This window comes from Apteryx rowi, unplaced genomic scaffold (genome assembly GCF_003343035.1).
Source record: "Apteryx rowi isolate R43461 unplaced genomic scaffold, aptRow1 scaffold_185, whole genome shotgun sequence".
In the NCBI taxonomy this organism is placed as follows: Eukaryota; Metazoa; Chordata; class Aves; order Apterygiformes; family Apterygidae; genus Apteryx; species Apteryx rowi.
In genome coordinates, this window is record NW_020448141.1 from 1,117,416 (window position 1) to 1,143,353 (window position 25,938).

A 25,938-nucleotide genomic window follows, 5' to 3' on the forward strand; every position below is an offset into this window, starting at 1 on the left:
CAACGTGCTCTAGGTGACCCTGCTTGAGCAGGGGGGTTGGACTAGATGATCTCCAGAGGTCCCTTCCAACCTCAACCATTCTGTGATTCTGTGATTCTGTGACTGAATAAAACGCAAAAGTCAACTCTGAAGATGGCTCTGACAAAAAAGTAGACACTCTGGTTGAAAATATGTTTCAGAGAATACTCAACAAAAACCAGAAAATACACAAATCCAATGGGGAAATCGGTGAATAATCTGCTAGAAGAAAATCCAGGCTTCTATCAATCACAGGGATTAGAAAAATGTTTTTAAAACAACATAGTATAAGCTGTGATAGAAGAGTGAATGTTAGGATTTTTTTTTTTTTCTCGGCATCACATACTGGCATGCTAGAGAGATAATTACTCTCTTTGCACGCCAATTTAGATGTTTAACTTGCGATGTTAAACTCTATGCAAGATGATTTAATATCATCCTTGTAACTGTTACTTACTGTCCAAGGCCTTTCTGAACAGCAATTCTAAAACAGACTTAAAGATACGATGTCCTATCAAAGGGGCCACATGAACTCAATTCACTTATTGCCTTTTGCTCAGAGAATCGGCTGCACAATTCAGCCACAAAAGCTTCTAGAGCAAAGATAGAGAGGATTTTGTTAATCTGGATTTGCAAGCACCACGCTACTGGCTTAAAAATCTGGATGAATCTGTGTCACCACATCTTTCCCTCTCCTTTGGAAAAACACGGGACTGAAACATGCAGAAAACACAGTTATTCACATTACCTGTAAGTAGTTATCAACAGGAAGGGGATGAGGCGAACTTGCCACCATCTTACTCAAAAAACAAAACCACCTCGCAGTGGCAGTTTTCTATGATTTGCAGAGTGTGAAAATTTTCAAAAAAAAGAAAACAAATTCCCAAACTGCACAGACACATGTGAAATGTTTCCTTGAGTTGCCAAGGCGACAGCATTGCAGAGGATGCAAGGGAGGCCACGGCAGTGAGACAGGAGTTAAATGAAACACTGTGCCCTTTGCACGACCATCAGGACAGCGTGTCCAAAAGTCATCATGCTTTCCTGAGACAGCTTGAAATCCCCCAACCTCTATTCATCCCGGCAACATATTTAACGGTTATTCTTTCCTGCAGGCTGAAACAGACGGTACCTGTATGAGCCTTACAATACTGACCTCTGAATGAATGATCCTTTAAACAGAAACTTAAGATCTTTTTTCATACAAGTAGCATTTTTCATCCACAGAAGTGAAAGTGCTTTACCAGGTGCAACTAATATTAATCTGATCTTTCACAGAGTGACTAAACCAGAAACATCAAGTTCCTGGCTCTACAAGGAAATTTCCTTAACTTTCTTCAAAATAATAGATATCTGTGTGGAACAGGACCAGATGACTCTCCAAAAGTCATATAGAAAGTAAGCAGAAGAGCAAAGCCTTCTAGTCACTGGGCACCACAGCCTCCAGTGTAGACAAGTTTACAAAATAAAAAAGCCTTACAGAAACGAATTCCTAAATGTATAGTATGATTCTTCTGAGATGCACACAGGGCAAGACAAACAGGTTTGCTACTACATCTTATGACAACAAAGGTTACAGGCTTTCAAATCCATCAGTTGTCTTCAGGAAATACCTTTCCTATGTGTTAAAAAGGCAATGAAGCACAACATATTTAAAGCAATACAAAGAACAGAGATTAACACAACAAACAGTATGTTTAGAATTGCAGAACTGTTAACATAGATTTAAAAGTTTTGATGTTAATCCCAGGCTAAGAGACTCATTTTCCTGACCGATCCACATGGTTTTCTTCTTTGTTGCTCACCAGCCCTGCAAAGCCGCACATCGGCTCTGCGGGGTGCAAAACCCACCCGGGGGCAATGGATGGCATGAAGCTACTCTGTTCTCAGCTCCGGACGATGGCATATACTGGACACGCTCTGAAAAACAGCGCACTAATGAATAAGGCCAGAGAGAAAGAAAGCTCTGCACCAAACACAAAAGCAGCTTGTGAGCAACCTGACTAGGACAAATATTTCCATTGTACGCAGCTAAAAGTTGGGAAGAGGACAACAAGATGCTGTGCCAGCCCGCTTGGCGCTTTCTAGAGCATGCCCTTGGAGAAACTGGGCACGGGGCCAGCGTGAGTGCGACGAGAAGTGTGGCTACAAACACCCATGGCCATACAAAAAGTGGATGTTTCGTCTTTTTTTTTAACCTTCACTTTAAACACAGTGACGTGAAGTGACACCAAGGTTCACAGACATCTCTAAGCAAGCACTTAGAAACATCACTCCACATCTTGGAGAAAATCTCTGGTAAAACTTATTTAGGTGAAAACACTTCACCAAATCTCTGCTCCTTAAAGCTAGAGAACGTTTTGGCAAAGAGGATAACCGAGAGGGGACAAGAGAAACTGTAGGGACTGAATACCACTGAGGCAATAAAATTAGATGCAGTATTTAATCACCCTTTCCAATAAATGCTAAGTTTTGGGTTTTGAGAGAGTACTTCTAAGAGACTGTTACATTTCTTCACAGTGAGCAGTTGATGATGAAGGATTTTGTCTAGACAGAAGTTAAAGTTTGAATTTTAAAGTGAAGTTCTACACAGTGAAAAAAAACAAAATCAGCACAGTGTTATTTTTGTCTTAAAGCTTTTTTTAAACAAAACAAAGGTAAAAAAACCAAAACAACCAACTTTCATTATTTGGAAATACAGTCTATTGTAAAGTTAATATTTTAAATATTTAATATTAAACAACAGTAAAGATCACTTTGCAGAGATGAAATTAATCACATTAGGGATTTTCAGAAACTGTCTCTCAATGCAGCTGAGACCTGGGTAGCTGTTGTTCAAGACTAATAGAGTACAGCATATTTGGTACAGTGTAGATTCTTTTGGTGGAGTATACTTATTTATTGTCATAGCAGAAGAAGCAATTAGCTGACATTTCGTAGGGCAGTCTCCCACGAATAATCCTCAGGCAGCAGCAACTCCACAATCGGATGAGACACTGGAAACAAGCACATCTGGGCACCCCAGAGAAGTGCAGGTGTGTCGAGTTTCCCCACTTGCGACTTCCTTGCAACTTTTTCTTTTCCTTCGGCAGCTCTTCTGTTTATGCATGCTTCCTCTTTTTTATTGCCTCCGCTTTCACAGCCAAGCTCTTTGCACAGATGGTCAGGACCACAATGAGGACTCCAACCAGGAACGTAACCAGGGGCCAGAGGAAGCAGTGCAAGAGCACAGTCTCATCATGGGTGCGCTTCAGCATTACATCATCTGGCCTGCAAAGAGGAATGGGAGGGGGGAAAAAAAATAAATAAATGAACTCGACATTATCAATTCATCATAAGTGGAAGGCATCTGCCATGAAAACAATAAAGGCATTTTATTTGCAACAGTGTTAGAATATGATTAAGTGGACTGCTCTCTTTCATTCATCGTTTTTGTTTGCCAATCTATCATCAGCAGTCATGGCAGGCCACTAGGGTATTTCATTTGAAGTGTTTATAGACCAAAAAGTTCATTCAGATTAAAAAAAAAAAGAGTTGGTACTTTAGGTCTTCTTGGGGTCATAGTAATCACATACAGCAGTGAGAGATACAATATCAGGCTGCGGATTGAAAAATTACTCAAACGAAAACATACAAGATAGCAATTATACTTATCTGCCTCAAATGGCATCAGAAACTGCACAATGAATTTAAAGTGCAATTAGGTCTTCCCTTTTAACTATGAGCTTTGATATATCCATGGGGCATGTGGAGGATCCTACAGAGAGTCTTGGCCGCAGCCTGGATCCAGACAAGGAGCCAGCCCTTTCCCTGCATTTCTGCGCTTTCTGCGTATCTGATCTGATGGCTGGGGCTAGCATAGCTATGCCAGCAGGCAGGAATAAAACCCAGGAGGACTCCTCTCCAGTCCTGAAGTATCAGACACCCCTGATTCAGCTCCTTCCCAGCAGCGGGTAATTTATCAATAAGCTGTGACTTGGTACTGAAAACAGCAACCCCTCAGTGGACTTCAGTACGCTCCTACAGTCAGTGGAAAAGGGACACTCTGGGAAACTCCCCCTCGAGATTTGATCCCCACACCCGTGCCAACAGTAACAAATATATATTCACATTTGGGTCTGTGACTCATTTATTCACTCCCAAAGGGAAATGGAAGGAGGGTGCAGGAGAACAGCAAGGCAGAGGAGGAATCTCAAGAGGCTTGGAAATTCAGCTGGGCCAAATGTATGAAAGATCAGGTGTCCATCTGCCTCTTCCAAGTCTGAAAGGTTGGTATGGAAATCTGATGGCAAATTTTCCTTATGTCTGGCTCTTTCTGCTTTCCCTGCAGTTTAATAGAGTTATTAAATCAGTCTCATGGCATTTGCACTTTTCTGCTTTTTTCCCTGTCTAGAGCCGGAGACAGGTAGCTTGCTGAAAAGCTATCTGTAAAGGAAGGAAACAGAACTTTTTCAAATTAGGAAAAAATACCTAGTCTAGACTCATACTAGTTCCCACTTCAGTTGAGCATTCCAGTCTCACATTGCTTTGTCGATGCAACCCAATGCCCCTCAGAGCAATAAACCTCACAGCCTAAAATACTCACAGCCTGTCTCCTGGGAATTAAGCTGCTATTAAATGGGTGCCCGTGGGAACAGATTCATGTCCAGTGACTACAGCTCTATAGCCACGATTGCTTTACACTAATCAGAAAGCAACACTATGAAAAGATTCCCTGTCAGGGGAAACAGGAAGACACTCTTTTCCTCCACCGAGAAATTAATGAAGGGAGAAGTCTGTAAATCTACAGACATGTATCCTTCCTTAAGAAGTCAGTGAAGCCAGATCACTGGGCTACACCTGATCTGTGATTTAATTATGTCCAATTTGTGTTCTGTGGGCCCTCCACCAAAACTGCCGTGACACGGTTAATCCACTCCATAGCGGGCTGTTAGCCTGCAAGTTCCCGAGGACAGGCACTGTGCTTCTCTCTCTATTTGTACATTAACAAACAGAGTAAGACTCTGATTATGAGTGGCTCAGCAATATAAAAGTTGAGACTTGGTAATATAAAAATTGATCGAAAGAAAACCAGGTGTATTCAATAGTAGGACATGTGAAGTCTGTTCAACTGAAATCCTCCAGACACATAATCAAGCACATGTGGAGACCATAAACTGAATAAAATAATATTAATTTTATGTGCACAGACTCACCAGTTTATGGCATATAAATGATAGCATGCAAACAGAAAATGCTTTCACAGGAGGAATAATACTGCTTTCCTCATATTTACTGTATCATCATCCATGAATAACACAGTGCTAATTGGCAATGAGACCATAAATAGACAGTATTCAATCCTCTCAGTTCTAAACTTAAAAACAAATACTTAAACTAAACTTCTCTTGTGAGTGGATACTAATCAAAGAGTACAAAAATAAGGGGAAAGCAAACAAACTAGAAAATTGGATTCAATTAGAGAAAAGAAAGTGTGATTAGAAAACATGTGGCAACCATAGCAGCAATGAATTATAAACACTCATTATAGGTAGGAGTTTAACTCCTGTATCTCAGTAATTTAAAAGAGCTTCATTTTTGGAAAAGAGTCAAAGACTTACAAAGACCCTTAGTGAAGCCACAGGATGAGTGCTCTTTTTAGATGTATACTATTAGTTACAGCAGGATTTTCTGTGTAATTCATACATTATAGAAGGGAATACAGCAATTTATGGCTGACTTTCACATTGTCTCTTCAGAGAATGCATAAGGTCATAGCTGGGTCCCCCAAAACTACATTTAGTAAGTAACTAGTGGTGCCACACTTAAGAAAGTAAATGCCCTTCTTTATTCAAGGAGAGAGATAGGTACTCCTGGAGGGTGACCTGGAATAGAGAAGAGCTCAGCGATCCACAGCTTCTCGGCACTGACTATACAGGGCACGTAGGTGCCGACGCACCTAAAAACGGTGGGACAAATCTAGGCCTTGTTCCTATTTAGTTCAATCTGTACAGTTATTCCAGAAGAGCTACTCTGCTTTCCGCTGCTCTTTATCTTAACCCAAATTAACTTTCGAGTGCAGATAAACGCTACCGGACCCTGAGAGAGAATGACAAAAGATAACAAAGGCAGACGGTGCCTCTCCAGCCTGCTGCCTGACAAAACGCTGCTGGGAGACGGATCGCTCACTCCTGGAAGGCAAAAATCTCCATTATCTTCTTGCAACAGCCCAGGGAAATGTATCAAGATCAACCGCCACAGCGTACGATGCTGGTTCTTTTGTTTCTGTAATTCCCTCCCTCTCCCTTCAGAACCAGCTCATCTTTCACTACCCTGCTGAACCGTGAGGAGATTTCACACAGCTCAGCGGAAACTATTCGGGAGGCGTTGAAGCCACAAGAAGAGAGAGCGGAGGAAGGAAGCTTGGCACAGACGCTGCTGGAGTTTTTAGTCTCAGGTTAAGAAGCCCTCCCCAGTCAATCCATCACAGAAGCTGACAGCAGTTACAGAAAGTGCTCTGGAAAACAGTTTAAAGCACGTAATGGCAACAGAGGGCCCCACTGAGATGCAGCTTTTACAACGGAGGGAAATGCTCAAAGAGGGGTTATTGAAAAAGAAAATCTGTTTACTATTTTCCTTTCAAGATAACTCCTTTTACCTCTGCTTTTAGGTGCTGAGATTGCAAACAACAGGAAATAACAGCTGCTAAAGCATGGATGGAGAATTACTTCTGCTAGCTTCACAACGCTCTGCAAGAGGCCCCGAGCACACCACTGGGTTGCTGCCATGTGGGGCAGGAGGTGCGAGCTCTGGAGCTGGAGCCGCTGTGGCCAAGCTGCAAATGCAGCCAGCTCAGCTCTAGCTCGGTCTCTGCGCGGTGCCGTGTTGCACCACGCAGAAACGCTCTGTGCCAATGGGCTGGCAGACACCAGGTCGCCATCATGTGGCTCTCAATCACCAGGATCCACAACCACTCCAAAATCAGAGGAAGGCAGGGATGGATACCACAGCCACAGGAGATAACAGAAAGCTGAGGAGGGAAAGACCACTGCAGAGAAAAGATGAAGGACAGCATTAAGGTGGCATTTGTGAAAGGCAGAATGGTGCAGAAGCAGGAAAGACCATCCAGGCAGAGAAACAAGAATAGGAAAAGTGCTCCAATGACCCCCATGGCACTGCACATTATACTGGACTTGCAAGTTAGTTGAGAAAGCAGCTTGAAGAGCAGCTGCAGGGGATGAAACTTCCTCTGCAACAGAAATGCTGGAGCCCTGGGAGCCGTGCAGCTCTACAGGAAGTGCATTGCAAGCTTGGAGGGGGTCATCACAACCCCAAAACACTGGGCCCTGTGAACAACACAACTAGACTCAACATCTTATTTTCACTGAATGATGCTTTATTCCTTTGAAACAGAGGTACAGAAAAACAAATTGGGTGATACCGCCTGGCTCAACAGCCAAGGCCCACACTGCATGCAGTGTGAGTGAGTGCCAAGGAGACCGTCTGGCTACGAATCTGAAGAATAAACATGTTTGCATTTGCTTTCAGATGCTCTGTGCCAAACAAAACAATATGTATTTTATGCAAGATCTGTAAGCTCCAAAAAACAGAATGGGGAGAAAGTATATCAAGGGGGAGGGGTTTTGGAATCAGAATTAATCAGATGAATTAAATATAGAAAAGTCATTAGTGATTAATTAACAGGTTAGTCTATAGAGGCTGGATTTCACTTCTTCTAGGCTGTTTGTTTTCCTCATGTGACTGGAAAAACTATTCTTCATCTCCTGAAGAAATTAATTATCATGCAGAGAAGACACCATCACCATAACCGTGGTAGTCTCTGAAGGAATCTGTTAGGTATCCTGACAGAGGACTGGTCATGGCAAAGCAGCTGTCTATGGAAATTCGTAACACAAATACCAAATGTTTGGGGAAAACCCTCAGATAACTTGCAAGAGATTCTGCAATAAAAAATGAGGGATAAGAAATAAAATCTGCTTGTAAAGATATTCAGAGCACTACACAGGACTCTACAGTCCTCTCCTGGTTCATGGGCTATAGCCCAGCTGCTAGAGTAGCTTACTGCAGTATATTCTGTTAGCAGCACTAATAATTCATTATCAGAATGGAACATTGCACCAATTCACCTTAGGGTTCAGCATGCGTTGAAATAGTTCTGTTATTCTGGTGTAAAAATCTTTGATTTTTGCCCCAAGGCATATGCAGTAGGAAGTGAAGTTATATTAATTCAAGAGAACTACCATGCACATTTCTGAATCAGAAACATGGACACAAAGATACTCATCTTGGCAAGCACAGACAGACAGTGTCAGTCACCAAGAAAGGAAAGCAAACTCACTGGCAGTGAACCATTAAACTTCTGTGGCCCTGCACAGTTACTTCTGAGCACTGATGTAATGATAGCGGTTGAGCTGTGAGATGAGAGGACATGGAGCGAGGCTTCAATGGTGGGGGCAGACTCCCAGGGCTGTGCTGCAGATGTTCTGTAGTCACAAAGGAGAAGACCAGAAATTCAGAAATCAGATACGCTATTGGGCCTTCAGGAGAACATGCCTTTTAGTGATTATCACCTATGCATGAAACAGAAACCCACAGCGCCAGGAAAATAACGCAACCGCCAAGGAATGCTACATACAGTCCACAGAGGCAGAAAACTCTAAATGAAATCTCTGAATTCCACCTCTAACTCCATAACTTTCATCAGCAGCTGAAACAAGGAGAGCAGAAATGTGGAAAGGAGCCATAGAGCTGCTGAGAGAAGGCAGGACGCAGCAGAGGAGGCTACAGAAGTGGGCAGAGAACAAGAGGATGATGGCAGGGGGAAGAGAAAAAATGTATGTAATAGGCAAACAGCAAAAAGAAGAATAGAGAGAGGGCTGTACTTCCACAACCATCAGAGAAGAGAAACACAACTTCGGTTTGGTGTAGTGAAGACAAAGGCCAAACAGGAAAGAAGAAATTCAATTTTGGTTGGTCTTTTTGGTTTCTGACTGATTAGTTCACAGTCTGCATTTTCACCCGCTGTCTGCATCCCCGCGCTCTACCAAAATGACAAATCCCAGCTCTCCAAACCATGCAGGCAGGAAGGTGCAGCCCCTCGGGCAGAAGTGGCTCCTCGGCGGATGGTGTTAGCACCAGCAGCATCGCTCTGCTGCTCCTCTGTGGAAGCTGCCCCTGCAGCGGCACCACGTCAGAAATCAGGTCCGGGTCCCGGCCCTGGCACACCTGAAAGCTGCAGCCTTGGTCGGGTGTTTCCCCGAACATGGTAGATTGCACTGATCTCTGAAATATATTTTGACATGGATCAGGCATCCCTCAGGAACTGCCATGGTTCAGGGGAGGGGGGACAAAAGAGCAACGCCACCAGAGACCACAGTGACTGGGCTGGTTATCTGCTTGTAGCGAATAAGGCTCTCCCAGTCTCTCATAGCCCCAGTTAGCTAGCAAAGCCAAGAGAGGAGAGTATCGCATCAATTCCTATTTTCAGGCTTTCAAGCAAACAATCCCTTTCCTTGGGAAGAAAAATAAATAGCTAGCAGCACACCCAGAACACAGTAGCGTAAATGTTTCAGTTTTGCACTGCAAGATGGTCATGTACCGAAGTAACATGTACTGAAGTTTTGTCTTTTCTTTTTTGATACTTCTATAAAGATGGCCTGCCTGTTCCCAGAGCCTGAAGGCCTGCTGCTTGGCTTGGAAAGAGAAGAGGGAAGGTGCTCTGTTTCCCAGAGAAAACGCTCTCGTGACAAGGACGCAGCTTTGCTAGAACTTGTCGCTTTTCCCCTTGAAAATCAGCAGGTCCAAACAAACATATTGCCTTTTCTCTGCAAGTACAGTGTATTTAATACACCAATCTTTGCTCTGCATCTTCCATTAATGACCTCCGCTTGAACACGTTGACCAGAAGAGCAGCACACATAGGTTATGGGCTGTGTCCTGCTTCTGGCAATGCCACCAGCTCTCTCCGGTCAACACAGAGCCTCCCTGGCGGATGGACCCAAATTCCTAACACAGGTTACTGGTACACACCAAACAGTGGCAGGGTCAAGAGAGGGACCTAGTGGGGCAAAGGAAAAAGAAAACCCTAATTCATTCAAGCCCAGCTCCAGCATCAAATAAAAAGAGGAGAGAAGGTGCTCTGGGCTGGTCACCTTTACACTACATGCACGCACAGCGAGAGGTGAGAGGCAGGAATGAGTTAATCCTACAGAGTGCACGCAACTAAGACCTGGTGGCCCATTAAGGAATAATAATGCCAGTGCCCAGCTGCCCCAGGAGGAAAAAAAAAAAAAAAAAAGAAAAACCCTCCAAATCCTACACATGAGCCTTTGACAACACCGCCAGGTCTCCAGGCCGTGAGTCCTGGGAACGCACACCGCCTCTAGCAAAGGGATGGTACTTCCAGCCAAACAGGGTCCATCTCCCGCCTGGATTGGTCGCTGCCACATCCTGGCAGTGCTGCAGCAAGCACCCCACGCTCGCCCAGCCCAGGGATGGTGGAGGGTGGTGAGGGGGGGCAGCACGTGATAGCAGGAAACTGGCCGTGTCCTGGCCAACCTGCAAACAGGTCCTGGTGTATAGAAGATCCTCCCAGTGTTTTCTGCAGCATTAAAACTAATGAAGTCTCTGCCTGAACGCCAAAAACAGACCCTTCCCTTTCACTGAACAGATGATGAGGGACGGAATTCTGTTTTCATTTATAAAAGGTGAAAATAGTGTTTATTTTTAGCAGGACTCTGAGCTCAGGGTTGTAACCCTATGGGGCTCTCACCAGGGCTAACTGGATTAGTTGTTGCATTATGCAACACTTCACCATTACGCACTTTCAAGCTGTTCAAACCAGATACTGAATAAGGCAGGCCTCCATCAGACACTTTGGAGCAACTACTAAACATCATGGAAAGAACCGCACAGCGGAGGTTACCAAGAAGTCATGTAGGTCTGAAAAGTTGTAGGCACATGAACATTTCAGTTATCACTTACTTGCCACACTATGCAATTTATGTGGCAAGACGGAAGCCAATAGAGGTGGAGGGAAAGGGGGAGGGGCATCTTACAAGTATTTCTTTGTATTCAAAGCAATCTGGAATTAAAGATGTTTGCAATCTGCATATGCTTATTTTGCCCACAGATATTCACATGCCTTAAGCTTCACTATGACAAATACTCATTAGTACTTTTTTCCTATTGTTGCAAAACACAGAGATCCCCAGCTGGAAGCCTACAAGCAGGGACAATGCCTTGGTAAGCTGGTGCTGTTTCTTACTACAAATAATGTCCTTTTTCTCTCTGGCCTGAGTACAGCTCCACAGGTGATGCAGCAAAAGAAAGGATGAGAAATAACAACACAATCTTCTGATCGGAGGGAATTAATTTAGAAAACTTAGTAAAGTACCAAAGCAAACCAAGATTTCTGTGCCACCCTTTACCAAAGAACAGCCTTGCCACCAGAATGCCTTTGGCTTCTGCAGATAATTATTCCCAAAGAAACGGTCCACAGGGTGGCCTCAACAGTGTACGAATGGCTGCTATTTATGTGACAGTGCTCACTCTTCAAATCTCCAGTGAATTTGTGTGCAGCAGTCTGCGCGCACAAACACAGCCAAGTGCAAAGCACTACTGGTTCATCTGCTGCAAAGAAACCACAGCATATTCCTGCCATGCTGGGTGAATATGGAGCAAAAAACCAATAATGCCATGTAAATAAGGCACGGATAAGAAATGACTTGACACATGTTGCTCTGCCTATCTCTGCAGAGATGCAGGAGCGTGGCATGAGACTGAGGGGTCTGAGCCGATGGAGCTCTTTGTTTCTTTCTTTTTGTTGCTGTTGTTGCTGTTGTCAATGAGACCTTTAACACAAAGAAATAAAGTGGAAGCGTATCCTCCACCTGGCCCGTTCCCACAGGCCTCCACCTCTGGGACACACAGATGTGACCCTTGTTCGCGTGTGGCCGCGACTACAAACTTCATGTCCTCTGGCTTTCTGGAATTCTCCCAGGGAGAAGCCCTTAAATCTCAACTTTTGAGAAAACGAGGCCCCCTTGAATATTCAATGCGAGGTCCACAAACCCTGAAGCACTAGAGCTTTGCACCTTCTCAAAATGCTGGCAACAGCCTGAAAACTTTTTCTTAATTTGTCTTTTATTTTGTACTCCAAGTCAGTGAAAGTTGGGTTCTGCTGGGCAGGTCTCCCTACAAAGTGGGAGTATCATCATGCCAACAGGCTCCATAACCAAAGATCCAGAAAAGCAACTTTCCCACGCAGCTTGCAACACTTGACCCAAAGCTAACCAGGGAAAAGTAGGACACTAAAGATAAGTACTTGCAGTGGCAAAGCAAAACCTTGGCTTTCAGTAGTTCTCTCTCATGCTCTCTCTCTTTCTCTCCAAGTTAAGTTGCGTTTTGGTTCCCTACAATAAATGTTGGAGAGCTAGGTGTGCTAGGCCCCTCAATTTATATTCTAGAGAATGACTGAAGTCACCAAGTCTGTGTCTCACTCCCTTCTGTCTAAATTTGAAGCGTGCAAACTGCATTGCTTTTTCTCTTCTTCTTTTCAAACAAGACTGTTGAAATGAGCCCACCAAACTAAACAGAAAAGGTACATAACAGTGAACACCGGATAAAGTAAGAATTCTGAAGATGTTACTAAATTAAGTTTCATAAAGAGGAAAAGAGGTTAATTCATTTCCCAGACATTTACCTAGGATCCTATTCTACTATTTCAAGAGATAATATTAATATTGCAAATACTACACTTTCTAAGGAGCCTACCACTATATTCTGTATACTGTTTTATACAGATTTATATAAAATAGTTAGTTCTCCCACACAGTCCAGAAAGTACTGACAGAAAATGTGCACACTTCTATTTTGAAGTCAGCAGATTTTCCCTTCAGTTCATGTTTTTTCCTGCTTGACAAGCTGTTTAGTTATCATAGCTGTAAAAGCGTACCTAAGCAAGCACGCTTCTAGTCAGCAAGACTTATATTTCAACACTCATTCCTATCTCCAGAAGAAAATAGATGGCGTACACATTTCAGCTTAGACTATCTTCAAGTATCTTTGGCAGTGAGCCTTGCTTCTGCTGTATATAAATTGTTGTACGATCAGCAAAAGGCAAAGTGTTTTAAGGCTGCCATAGTGTTTGGCAATAACGTTTAGCAATATAGGATACAGCAACGCTAAGGAAAAGAACACGCCTGAGTGCTGCACAATTCCTTTGAATCAGCCCAGGGACATGGCCGATGCTGGATTGCACGCGACCTTGCAGTAAATTTCCCTCTACCTCACCCGCAGATGTGGTGCGAGATACACCTTAACCAGCTCTGCACACCTACCATGGCGGTGCTTGCCCCTGAGCACCCCACCCTCAGCTCCTTTGATAATCCACAGAGAAATTAGACACCTCAGGGCAGCTTCCATCTAACCTATACTAGGCATTTATTTTAGGATAAGATAAAGTGCTCCTACTTCTCCCCAGTGACTATAAAAGCTAACTTTCACAGCATGGACTGTCCACGCTAGCTCGGATGAATCCCACCCGCAGTGTCCCCTGCAGAAGATGCTGTGTGTCCAACTGCCCTCTGCTCCTCACTCAGGCAGTAGCTGCCACAGGTCCCAAGTCTCAGCAGCGCAGGGTCCCAGGCCAGCCCAGCGTAGACGAAGCCATCGCTCTGCTCTGGTCCACAGAGCTGAGCATTGGTACCACGGGCACCAAAGCAGCCCCTAGCAAGTGCACTGCCAGGTCTGATGTCGACACATGTCAGTGTGGTGGTATTAAACCAGTGCCCTAAGTTTTAGCCTCAGGCACACAGCCCAAACTCTGCAGGCTCTCGACGATGCTTCATTCTCTGCAGTAAGAACCAACTACAGCTTTTGCTGCAAAGCACAGTTGGTTTCCCTCTGGAAATGGCTGCAGAAAGACCTGGCCAGGGGACAGCAGATGGTCATCCTGTGGAGACCACCTAGGTCTGTGGTCTCAGGGGGAAGGGGATGACAATCACAGCCAGCCTAGGACAAACCCAAAGCCTCCATGGCAGCCAGGAGGTCATCCCAGGAGAGTCGGGCACCTCTTCAACTGCCATCCTGCCCCAGCTCCTCAGTTTCTCCCCAGTCCTAGCACACACTGGCACCACATTTTCCTCCCCACAATCCTTAGTAAATCCAAATATCTGATGCCAGCACTCCCAAATGGAGTCCTGGATTGGACCAACAAGCACTGTGTTATTTCCACCTAAACCTCCTTCATCTGTATAACTTCCAAGTACTTGCAGGATGGGACCCCCTTCTTCCTTTAGGTCCTGATACTGCAGACATTTATGGAAGTGCTTAATTTCACTACCCAGAACAGTATCCTTGGCTCTAACAGAATTACTCAGGCAGATCATATTAAGCACGTGTCACATGCTTGCAGATTTGGAGTCTAAATCCCACAAAACCTTGGCTGATCTGGAGATCCTAGATATTTCCTTTCCACCCGCCAGTTGACATGGACCTATCAGCACAGTCATTGCTCTTTTCCTGAACCCCTTCCAGCGTGCCTGCATGCTGCAGCAACAGCAAGTTGCAGCCACCACATCACATTTTAGTTCCTGGTACACCATTACCAGAAAGAGAGACAAGCAAGAGAAGAGAACTCCCTCCTCTTCCCATTTACGGAAGGAAGAAAACCACACATAACCCTTGGTACGCACGTAAGTCACATCACAATTGGTAGTAAAAGGAAGAATCAATACAGAAGTCAGTTGCTTTAAGCTACAACTTTCCATTCTGAAAGTATGAATAAAAAGTGGCAATTCCGCAAATGTTCAGTATTCATATCCAATTCATTAATCCCCTATGAATACAATTCCTGAGTAGGTTTGTATTATTTATTGGTCTCTGTTTTTCCTCTAGTCCCTCATGAACACAGTAAGATTTCTTTTCTCTTGGGAGAATGAACATTAATATCCAAGTGAGCAATTTGCCATCTGAGTGTTGAAAAAAACAAAGATGCTTTTTCCCATAGAATGGCACGTTTTCAGCAAGAATTTCCCCAAAGTTTTATATTTTTGCTTCAAGTGGTAACGACACCTTTTCACTTTTTGTGGTGTTTTTTATCAATAGTCAGAACTGTCTTGCAAAGTTCTACTCTAAAGTACATATGCTAAACCACATCGCTACATGTTTATATATATATATATATATATATATATATGTATACTTCAAACAAAACCAATGGACAGCTGTTAAATAGATGCATAAATACTTCAGTCCATGCAAACGTAGGTGATTACTTACCTTAAGTGCTGGTTAAAATAGCATGTAAATGGTTGCGAACCCACTTTCTCTTTCCAGTATTTCTGCTTGTACGTGACATTCTCAGAATTCTCCTGATCGTCTCTTGCACAGGGAGGAATGTACGAACACTGTCAAAACATGTTGCAAAACAGAGTTACTTCTACACTCAGGAACACAAGACATCACTTTCTCTGTGTTTTCTTCATAATACTAATATTATTAAAATGAGCAAAGAATAATTAGTATAAGCTTCAAAGAAATGAAGAACAAAAATTTAGCTGAACTTTCCTTGAATTGTTAGTTAGTGTTTACATGTACTGGAAAGGAATCCATGAGCATTCAGAAACAAACTAAAGGTTTTATCATATTTTGTTCCTTTATCAAACCAACCTGCCACTTAACACCCTGTTGTTTTGCATGATGAATGCAAAAATGATACTTTAATTTTGATGTATTTCTGGCCAGCTGCATGAATTGGATTTGAATTACTTCCTATTTTCAGCAAGGCACGCAGTCAAAAGTTTTGTTTAGGACCATGTTAATAAATAATCAAAATATTCCAGCAAACATCCCAGACGTTGATATCTGTTGGCGAAAGATGGGTATTCTTCCAGTTTTACAGCATGGGGAAACAAGCACAGAAAGTTAAAAACCCCATTTCAGCAAAAAAGTTCAGTATCTGCTTCTACCATATAGAAGTCAACAAGATTTGAGCATGCAGTTCAGCTATTTGCAGATCCCAGCCTCAAACACCTGCTTCAAAGCCCAAAGCGATCAAGAGAAGTTCTCCTGCTGACTCAGTACATTTCAGACTGGGCTTTTACACATCCAGCTCTAGGTCGCAGAGAACCCACCACCCTTCCCTCCTAGCCACCAGGAATTTAAAGCAGAAAAAAATCAATACTCAGCTGAATCCAATACAGGGAGTATCTCAGTGTCCAAGCACAATTCCTCCTATTGTTATTAGGCATCCATAGGAGACAATCATTAAAGGAGATGGTGTTAATCCAAACTGAGTGATAATGCTTAACTTATCCTCAGATAGTATAATGGCTTTTCATGCAGGAAGGGGCATGGGCAGCAAGGATCAAAGTGCGTACATACTGACTTGTAATTTCTTTAAATTAGGGAGCTGTAAGCACAAAATAAGTAACTGGGAAGGTAGCTATAAAGCCTCCTACTTCCTAAGTAGGGTGAGGAAGCAGATGCCAGGTATGGGAAACCCCTACAGGGATCCCCACATCTGATGACAACAACGGTTTCTTCACAGCATCCAGAAGGCATAACAACAAGGAGAGATATACCCTCTCTAATCTGAAAATAAAGATCACTGTGACAAAAAGGGTTGAGTGGCTAGTGAGTGCTTTCCTTTCCCTTTTCATCTGGCAAGTTTTCACAAAGACCTACCATGCCCCTAGCTGCACACCAAACCAAGCTGTATGGAGATACAAGTCAATCTCCAGCATAAAGCAGCTCGAACCTTTACCAATCCAGGGGGATAGAAGAAATCTCAGGATTTTATTGGCCTGATCATGTAAAACCTGACCACTTCTGTCAGCACTTAAAAATACTGTCAGTAGCTTCCATACTTTGAACTAGAACAATCTGCAAATTCTCGCTTGTTGCTGTCAAGCAGAAACTTGCCTTTTTTCACAGACAAGTGCCCCCAGTTTCACACGAGCCCACATCTGGTGCAGCTATGGCACAGAGCTCCCTTTAGATCCCTGCTTAGATAAGTCTAAACAAGGATTCCTTTACTGCTGACAACTAAAAAAGCAAAAAAAGCAGCAACACCATTCTTCAAAAAAACAGAACTCAGGGTTTTTCACACACCGTTATTTCCATTTTACACAATTTTCCTTGGCCTGCAATGTTCTGGGGTTGATAGTGTACCTTGCAAGCATCAACCACATTCCTTTTTTCCCTCTGCCCCCTAACACACAAACACATCTGTTCAGCAGCTGGACAAAGTTAGCAGAGTTGGCACATAAACACCCGAGGGCAGTCCTGGTTCTCTCTGTTCCCCTCGATCACCACCGACTCACCACACCATCCCACCTGGGTCCCACCGGTCTCGCTGTGCGTGCTCCTTGCTCAAGCTGGGGTCAAGCATTCCCACCCTTTGCGACGCCGGTGGTTTTCTTGTGTATGAGCTTTCACATCCCACCACAGAAAGGGCACCAAATCCCACAGGTTGTACGCTCACTGCCTAGGTCTGACTGTGATCTACATCTGCTCTCCCCCAAAGCACCAACCTTCAGATATCCTCTTGTGATATAAGGGTACAGGACAGTAGAAGTAAACAGACTTTTCACAAAGAGTCCTCCAAACCATTTACTATTTAGCTAGCACACAAAATGCAGAACTAGATAAAACAGTTAGGCACCAGTACATATCCTTATGCCTAAATTTCCTCACACGTCTTGAAAACTCCTTTTTCTGGGGTGCCAACTCCTGCACACAGCTTCTCTCTCTCCTCTGAAGTGCTGCTTCCTTGTAGCTGAGCCTACATCTCTCCTCTGCTATGAAAGCGTGACCTACCCACCACTCCAAACTTTCTCTGGATCCTTCAGAGTCCTCCCCAAATCATCCACCTGATGAACCACATTTCATCCCCATCCCAAATTTCAGGCTTAGAAACCACTGCAGAGGTCTCTTTGCCCAAGAGCTGTCCATCTGAATGGACAAGCAGCAACCTGTAACAGTCCCTGATGACAGACCCATCACACAGGACTTGTGTCAACTTCACTTTTTTTTTTTTTCCCTGCATCAACCCCCACACTTTTAGGTCAGTACGAAGGTATTCTAAATAGAGTTTGTCAGGGCAGGAATTCTGCTCGATCTGGAAGCATGATCTCTGCTGCCCACAGACAGCTTCCCCAATCACCACTTCCCTCTCTCCCCACGTAAAAGGAAGACAGCGTAAGGAAGTACTTTCAATACCTAAGGGACCTACGTCTGGAAGTTGGGAACAACAGCAAGTATGCTCTTCGTAACTCAAACTTCATGCAATGCTTTACACAAGTAATCCCAATAACAGCTGATGGAAAACACACTGGATTCATTTCCATCTCTTCTCCCATTATCTTCATGTGAAAAATACAAATGAGAAAGAGGTCCAGAGGCTTGCCATGAATCATTGGGACCTCCCTACTTGAAACTGTTGAGGCTTGGAGCTCCTGAGGAGTGGAATGGTCCCTGCCTGAAGTGAAATCATCGTCATATGAATCCCATGGGTCACCCTGAAGCCCTACCGTCTCCTCAACCTGACAAGGGCCTTGAAGTCACCCTTGAGGCCACCCTAGGTCCAGCTCTAACCTGGATTTATCACCTGCTGCATGGAGACATCAGCAGCAAGCCTGTTTGCCTCCTTGGGATGCCAGTATGGTTCCCACTAACCTGATGTTCATTTTGACTCCTTCGGATTCATGAAGGCGGTAGAGATTTCTTTTCTTAGCTTTCCAAGCGTACTTCTTGGACACTTTGATCAGCTGTATCACTTTCTAAAGCACAGTCAGCATGTGGATAAGAGGGAATCATAACGTTGCAACTTTTACTGACATGAGTTGGGTGGATGACCTCCTGCTTTGGCAACAGCCAATTTCTGAAAGGTTAATTCCACGGTACACTGCACGAAATCCTACCATCAAAAAATAAATAAATGCCAAGTGTTAGAAAGCAAGTTAGGATGTTTTGTGTTCATTTGTAACTCAAGCAGGAACATCCATTTTCAGTGGAAGTGTCCCACTCTATATTACTTTGAAGATGAAGAATAGCACTTAAGATTAGACATTCAGAATAAATCTAATGGAGTGGAGATTTTTGCAGAGGTTCTACTGGTACATGATTCTGTAATCACACATCCTACACTATATCATAGCAATGATAAAATTATTGTGCAATTCAAATACAGTCTCAATTACACAGCTCAAAATCAGTATCAAGCTAATAATATTCCTCCTTCAATCAAAGCCACCGTTTGGATAGATGACTCAGGATTCAATTCAGTAAAAATGTCAGAGAGCAGATAATATACCTTTACAGCAAGGGTTTTGTAAGACTTGTATCTGTCATGTGTCTGCTGACACTTCAGTGTCTCTGCAGATGCCTAAAAAAACTCCTGGTTATTTTGAACATTTCATCAGAGCACATGTTCCTCCAAGTCCAGAAGAAAACGGCTACAAGACCAAAACCAAGAAAGCCATGAGTGTGAACACACATAAGGGCCCAAAGCAGAAGCAAGTGGCGTATCAGGAGATGAACTGACAGCACTAAAATGAAAGTCTCTGGCCTCAGTCTCCGAGCGACTTGAGTCTGGGACCATACACAAGACCTGCCTCCTGGGTGGTGGCGAATTATGAAACGCAATCACATACTGCTGCTCCACGGGGTGGACAGCTCTCAGAAACCAGTTGTGCAGCAGCAAACCCTGGCATCACTGGGCATGTGGCGCGGCGAGTGCTTGCGCAATGACGTGGAGGACCGACTGCAGGGTGAGGCAGGGCAGCCAGGTGGTGACCGAGGTGCCTGGCAGCCAGACCCGGGGAAGCGCCGCCACGACCACCTCCCTGGCGAGGAGCGGCGGTGGGAGGCGAGCCGGCCGCGAGCGCCGGGGCAGCCTCACGGCAGCCTGCACCACAGCAAGGAGCCCCAGACCCAAACTCACCCCAGCTGCACTCTCCACAAAAAGAGATGCCAGGGAAAGGAAACCACAGTGATGAAGCCTGGGATTCCCCTCAGCCGACTCAGGGCAGCCAGAATACATGGGCAAGACATCGGCTAATAAGCACTCAGAATCACTAACTGCAAATGAAGAAATATGGACTATGTATTTATAAACAGCCCCACATAGTGCTAGCACTGTTGAATGCTGTCAGGTTTTGCTCTTCTGGAGTACTTTGGAGATTACCAGAAAACCAGTGTGAAAGCACCAGAATAATACAAGATCTTAGAAAACACGGGAAAGTTTTCTGATGATCAGAGTAAGAGGCTTCAGTAGCAAAATCGGAATTAGCCCTGTCACTGAGAAATAGCTTTAAACGTGGTTAGCACAGCAACTTCTGTTGTAATCCTGCTGGTCCAGCACTGAGGAAAGGCACAAAGCTAGCAGAACAAAAACAAGGAACAACATTTTCCTGCCAGCATTCATTTTTTTTTAATTTTCTGCTTCCTTGTCAGACCAGATGAAAGGATTGCATTCAGGAAGATATCTAAGTTGGTCTGATAAAAGCTGTTACCTCTCCCAACAAATCCTGCTTCTCAGTATTTCTCAAGCTCTCTGAAGTATTACGTGCAAATTAAACTCCCTGCAGTATGTGACTCCTAACCTTTGGTGTGAAGCTATTAGAGCAGACATGCCACAAAGTTAATTCACTAAGTGAAGCAGGGGAAAAGAAAGATGTCCAAGTCTCCGCTAATCCCTGTTGGCTCCCATCAGTCAACAGAGAACCTCCCCCCACCCCTGCAGACAGTACTAAGGGAGCTGAAGCTGATGGTCATGTCTGATTTTTCCACGCCTACGTTATACAGATGAACACCCATGAAGTGACTGAATCTACAATTTCTCACTGAGGCTCAAGGGCAATGGGGATTTATCTGCAGCAGCTGGAGCAGCTCCCAGAGGAAACACTAGACAACACCTGCGTGGCGTGTCGCAGACGCCAGCCCAAACACAGATGGGATGCTTCACTAGTCACTGGACCTCCCCCACAAATTATTGGTGATTGTGGCATATTTTGGTCTTAAATTTACTCTGCTATAGCTCATCTTTGAGAAAGTCAAAAATTTTAAACAATTCCATTCCAAGTGCATGGAAGAGATAGGCCATGGAGGAATCAGTAATTTGGTGTGGTACCTGGAAAATGAGTAATATGACATGGGACCACGAGCTGATGCAGAATACAGAAAGCAGCACCCTCGCTAGCTGCTCTGCAGCCCATCCCGCGCCCTTGGTGCGGCAGGACTTCTGAAGGGCAGGCAGAAAAGCCAAAAAAAACGGTTGCCATTGTGCAATTAGGCATTTAAGGACCCACATCTGGGCAGAACAAGGCTGCATTAATTAGATTTGCAGGGGCCATTTTAATCCTGGAATTTCCTGCTCACATGTTCGATCTTCACAACCTCCGCGCCCGCTGCAGGATGCTTTCGGCACGTATCACAGCACACAATCGCTGTGCACCTCCGCGTCCTCCTGCCCTGGGCTTGGACTGGGGAGGTGCCTTCCCTCCACCTAAACCGGGGCCTGGGGTACAGGTCACTCGCTTGAAACCAGCCCCATTTTGGAGGACTGCGCACCCTGGCAGCGTAACTAGTGAGCTGGTCCTGTCCGCCCGTTCGACGGCCAGGAGGTGACTTCACCTCCTTCCTCCGCTATTCCCCTGCCAGCCCCAGGGCCGGGAAGAAGCGAGTCGCACCACACACATGCTAACGTCCGACACAACCGTGCAGCTCGTTCACGTAGGAGTTTTCCCAGCTAAGCCTTGGGCAAGTTCTTCTGGTGCTATGCTTAACTTCAAGGACAGAAAGGGAAAAGTCTAAAAGCAAGAAGGCAGATATTATTAGCAGCTGATATATGCCACGGTAATTTTACCCAACCAAACCTATATTCCAGCCCCCTGTGCTGCGTACGTTATCAGCTCGCTGCATGGCCAGATGATCCTGACAAATTGACTTTGGAATTAATCCCCCTTAAACCTTATCTCAGAGATTACTATTGCTATCAAAGCAGCTGAAGAAAAGCCACCATTGCTCTATTTACTGAAATTTCTTCCTCCGAGACAACAACGGAAAACAAAAAGAAATCCACAAATCGCACAGTCTGTATGCAAATGTAATCTCGCACAGTGCTTCATATTTACATTTCTGGATTAATTCTGACCCAGCTATATAATCTTTTAAGAGCTAAAATGAATCCAGGGCTGTACAATGATGTGATTATCTTAGGAAGCAACAGAAGAAAAAAAAAATTTTCCTACAGATAGACTTCACCAGAATAGACAGATTCGTAACTGCAGATACCTCCATACACTTTACTACAGAAAGCAGAATATTTTTAGCCCTACGCACTGGGGCTCTTTTTGATGGAGTGAAGCTGCCAACCAATTTAGTATGGTTGTATGGTGTAATGAGCCTGAAACATGCATTTTTCACACCACTGATTTACCAGGAAGAATAGCCACCCTGTAAAGGGAAGCTTTTTTATACAGAATGTAAGATTCTAAGACCGTCCAAAACAAAATTGTGCTTTTTTTTCTCCTTCGAGTTAGTTGGAATTGGTGAGGGTGCAGTAGGTCTAATTACATTAATACAAGGAGGTGTGCTACGAGGAGAGGACAGAAACGGGAGGGTTAACAAGGCTCCTTAAGTATTCATTCATAAATCCGTACTGGATCCAGATAACGAAATCACCAGATTCCTGATCTGTTGCTATAACTAATCTATTTCAGCATAAAGTGCAGAAAGCTTTTAAAGACATAAAAGACTTTAGGACAAAAATAAAAAGGCTCAGCTACACAGATATTAAACTAGGGGAAAAAAAAATTATACTAAAGCAACAGCTATACATACTTCACTTCCTCTAAAAGGATATGTTTTCCCAATGAGAACTAAATGACTTTTAGTTTTATTTTGAATTGGTTTTGCATAAGCTCCTTAAGGTAAGGAAAATAAGTGGAGCACATTTCTTTCTATGTTCTTTTTCACTTAGTTTAATTCAGTTACTGCCACAGAGTGTAGCTGCATCAAAAAATACATCCTTTCTACTCAGTCCCATCTAGTAAATTAGATTCAGTCATCAGCAATCAATATCCTACAGTAAACAACCCACACCTAACGGTGCAATACTCAAGCTAGAGATAAACGAATTATATTTGTAAAAGCATGCAAGCACAACGCACTGCCAACACGCAGACCTGTGTTTGTTTATTAATTGTTAAATAAATACAGGTTTCTGAATTACATTTACAGGAGTCCCTTCCAAAGTGCAGCAGAAATTCAAATCCAGCACCCAGGCAGGTGCAACACTAGTCTGCCCTCCAGCCTCCAAGGAGGCGGGAGAAGACAGGACAAAGAAGTTAAAAACAAAAACAAAAAAACCTCAAACTCCTTGGAGCGATTGCTGGGCAGACACTAGAGGCAGAGCCCCGGTTTGAAAGCCTCTGCTAGAATAGCGGATACAGGAAGAGCCGACGAGCCCGGGCTCACTGGCGACGCGGTTCATCCCCACGGGGGAGAGCCGAAACGCCGCGGGCTGGACGCGCTGTGGATGGCCTGGCCGGGGCACCGGGGTGTCTTCTCCCCAAGTCAAAGTGCAGCTTTTTCCCCGCGTGCCAGTGCCAACCTCCTGAACACAGCGGCAGCACCCGAGGGCCAAGCGCCCGCTTTGCCCAGCTCCCTCGCAGGCCAATGCTGCACCCACTTCGCTTTCGGGCACGGTCCGGCCCGGCACCTTCGTCGCTCTGCTCACCTGGGCGGGCCCAACACCTTCACGTGAATCGTGCCAGGTTTTATCGCCCTGCTGCCCTCTCTGCTGGCTGTTACCCTGACCACCCTTGCGTGCCAATGAGCCTCAAGGGGAAAAAAGGCAACACCCCAAACCCTAAGGTTACAACTTCATCTGTCTTCCAGGAGACAGATCCAAACTGGTACGAACACAGCTGCCGAGATGTTCTTTTCCTCTACCTTACTCACTTCTGGGTGAGGTGAGGAAAAGAGGAGGGGGGGGACGGAAACTGCAACTTGTTTCATTCAGCTGCTGCCCCCAATATGTGGGGCTGGCCAGGAAGACACACCACCTCCAAAGGCTGCACATCCCACCCAAAAGTACCAGGCTGCTCCTCAGCTTCCGCACGCGGATCCCATCCTGCGCTCAGCATGACCTGTCACGCCGCATCCCAAACTCTCTTCTCCAACATGCTCCTGATCTTGAGTTTTTTCTTGGGGGGGAGGGGGGAAATCTGCTCCTTTTTTGATTTTCTGGAAAAGACTAAACAAAATCTCCTCCACTCAGTCAGAGGGCTGTAGAGATGATGTTTACTCAGTGTTAAAAGAAAAAGGGAAAATTAAATTACTGCCACGTGAAAAAAAGAAAAGCAAGCTGTCATCATACCCTCCCGCTTTACTAGGAGATACAACTTCAGATTTAAAGACACTTTAGCTCAGTCCCTCTTCACGCGGGCGACGCAGAAATTTAAGGGGGAAGAAAAAAAAGAGAAACAGCTAGCGCGGAAGAAACTTTTCCGTGAACGCGGCCATCCCCCCCCCCGCTCCCGGGGCCCGAGCGCACAACCACGAGGGGCGGCTGCCATCCCCTGTGCTTAAACAAGGACTGGGGTTTTTTTTTCCGGGGGGGAGGGTGCTGCTCCGCGAAGCGCGGGGCATACGCGGCGGCAAGCACAAGCCATCCATCCCTCGGCGGGGGGCGGATTTTTCCCCGCGGGCGGCGGCGGGAGCGGGCTCACCTTGGGGTTGGTGCGGAGCTGCCGCTCGTCCTCGTGGAGCAGCGCGGGGGCGGCGGAGCGCGAGGTGCGCACCAGCACCTGGAGGCAGGGGTAGCGCGCCGTGCCGCGGCAGGCGGCGCCGCACGAGAAGGTGCAGGCGAAGCGCTCGCCCAGCTGCCGCACCGCCAGCACCGTGCAGTTGGCGGCGCCGCCGCCGCGCCGCTCCTGCAGCGCCGGGCGCAGCCAGCAGAAGCCCAGCACCAGCAGCGAGAGGAGCCCGGCGGCGATGAGCAGGAAGCCCAGCCGCATGCTCCGGTCCTCCGCCTCCGTGTACTCGTAGGCCGGGCGGCTCCGCGCCATGGCCGGGCTCCGCCGCCGCCCCGCTGCCGCCCCGCCGCTGGGGCCGCCTGGCAGCCGCTGCCATGAGGTAAGCTCCTTAGCGCTCCCCGCCTCCTTGCCTCCCGCCCTCCTGATTGCTAGGAGACCCGCGCGGGGTGCCAGCAGGCGCGCCAAAAAAAAAAAAAAAAAAAAAAAAAAAAAAAAAAAGGAGGGGGGGAATGCAGTTTTGCTTATTTGTTTATTTATTTTTAAGGCTGACCTGATTGAGGTGGAAGGGACAGCTTGCAGCGGGATTATCGAGCCCGGGAGATTTGCTCCTGGGATGGCTGTTCCGGATTAACGCCGTGCAGCCGGGGGAGCTGGGGGGCAGCGCGCACCCTGCCTTCCTCGGGGAGGGGGGGAAGCCCGCCCCGGCCGCTTCCCGAGGGGGCGGCCGCGCTGGGGCTTTTCCCTCTTCCTGGAGAGGTTTCCGGGGGTCCCGGCTCCCGCTGCCCCCCCGGGCACCGGCCCCACCAGGCACGGCTGAGGTTTCAGTGAAGCAAGTGGCTCTGGCCCCCAGGAAACCCCCCGAGGCAGACCCGGGCTGGTCAGAGGCAAACAGTGCTGAGCAGCATAAAACTGTGGCTAAAGCCTGTTCACGCAAACATTTTGCTCTACCCCCTTCTCATCCCAGAGGCTGGGCCGGGCTCTCGCAGCCCGGGGGAGCGCCACACGCCCCTGCTCTCCAGGGTAATTTCATAATTAGTGCAGCGGTCTGCAAAAGTCTGCAAAGTCTCTTAGAGAGACCCTGTCTGTGTGTGGAATAAGAGTCACAATTACAGAAATGCATTATCTGGAAGTGAGGAAGCAGCTGCTATTTTCA

General features: G+C 45.6%; 1 protein-coding gene across 1 annotated transcript; it reads right to left on the minus strand.

Moving 5' to 3' along the window:
* Positions 1–2,653: 2,653 nt before the first annotated feature.
* Positions 2,654–25,111, minus strand: KCNMB4 (potassium calcium-activated channel subfamily M regulatory beta subunit 4). The gene is made up of 3 exons (XM_026061780.1): positions 24,759–25,111; positions 15,301–15,428; positions 2,654–3,288 (listed from the first exon to the last, which is right to left on the minus strand). Exons 1-3 carry the CDS (start codon positions 25,095–25,097, stop codon positions 3,120–3,122), a joined length of 636 nt encoding a protein of 211 aa, XP_025917565.1. The 5' UTR covers positions 25,098–25,111; the 3' UTR covers positions 2,654–3,119.
* Positions 25,112–25,938: the final 827 nt, after the last annotated feature.

Coding starts and splice junctions, on each gene's coding strand:
- KCNMB4 (XM_026061780.1), bottom strand. CDS start 25,097: ATGGCGCGGAGCCGCCCGGCCTACGAGTACACGGAGGCGGAGGACCGG. Junction 15,429..24,758: donor AGCTCCGCACCAACCCCAAG/GTGAGCCCGCTC, acceptor ATGTTTTGACAG/TGTTCGTACATTCCTCCCTG. Junction 3,289..15,300: donor TATTTTAACCAGCACTTAAG/GTAAGTAATCAC, acceptor TCCTCTTTGCAG/GCCAGATGATGTAATGCTGA.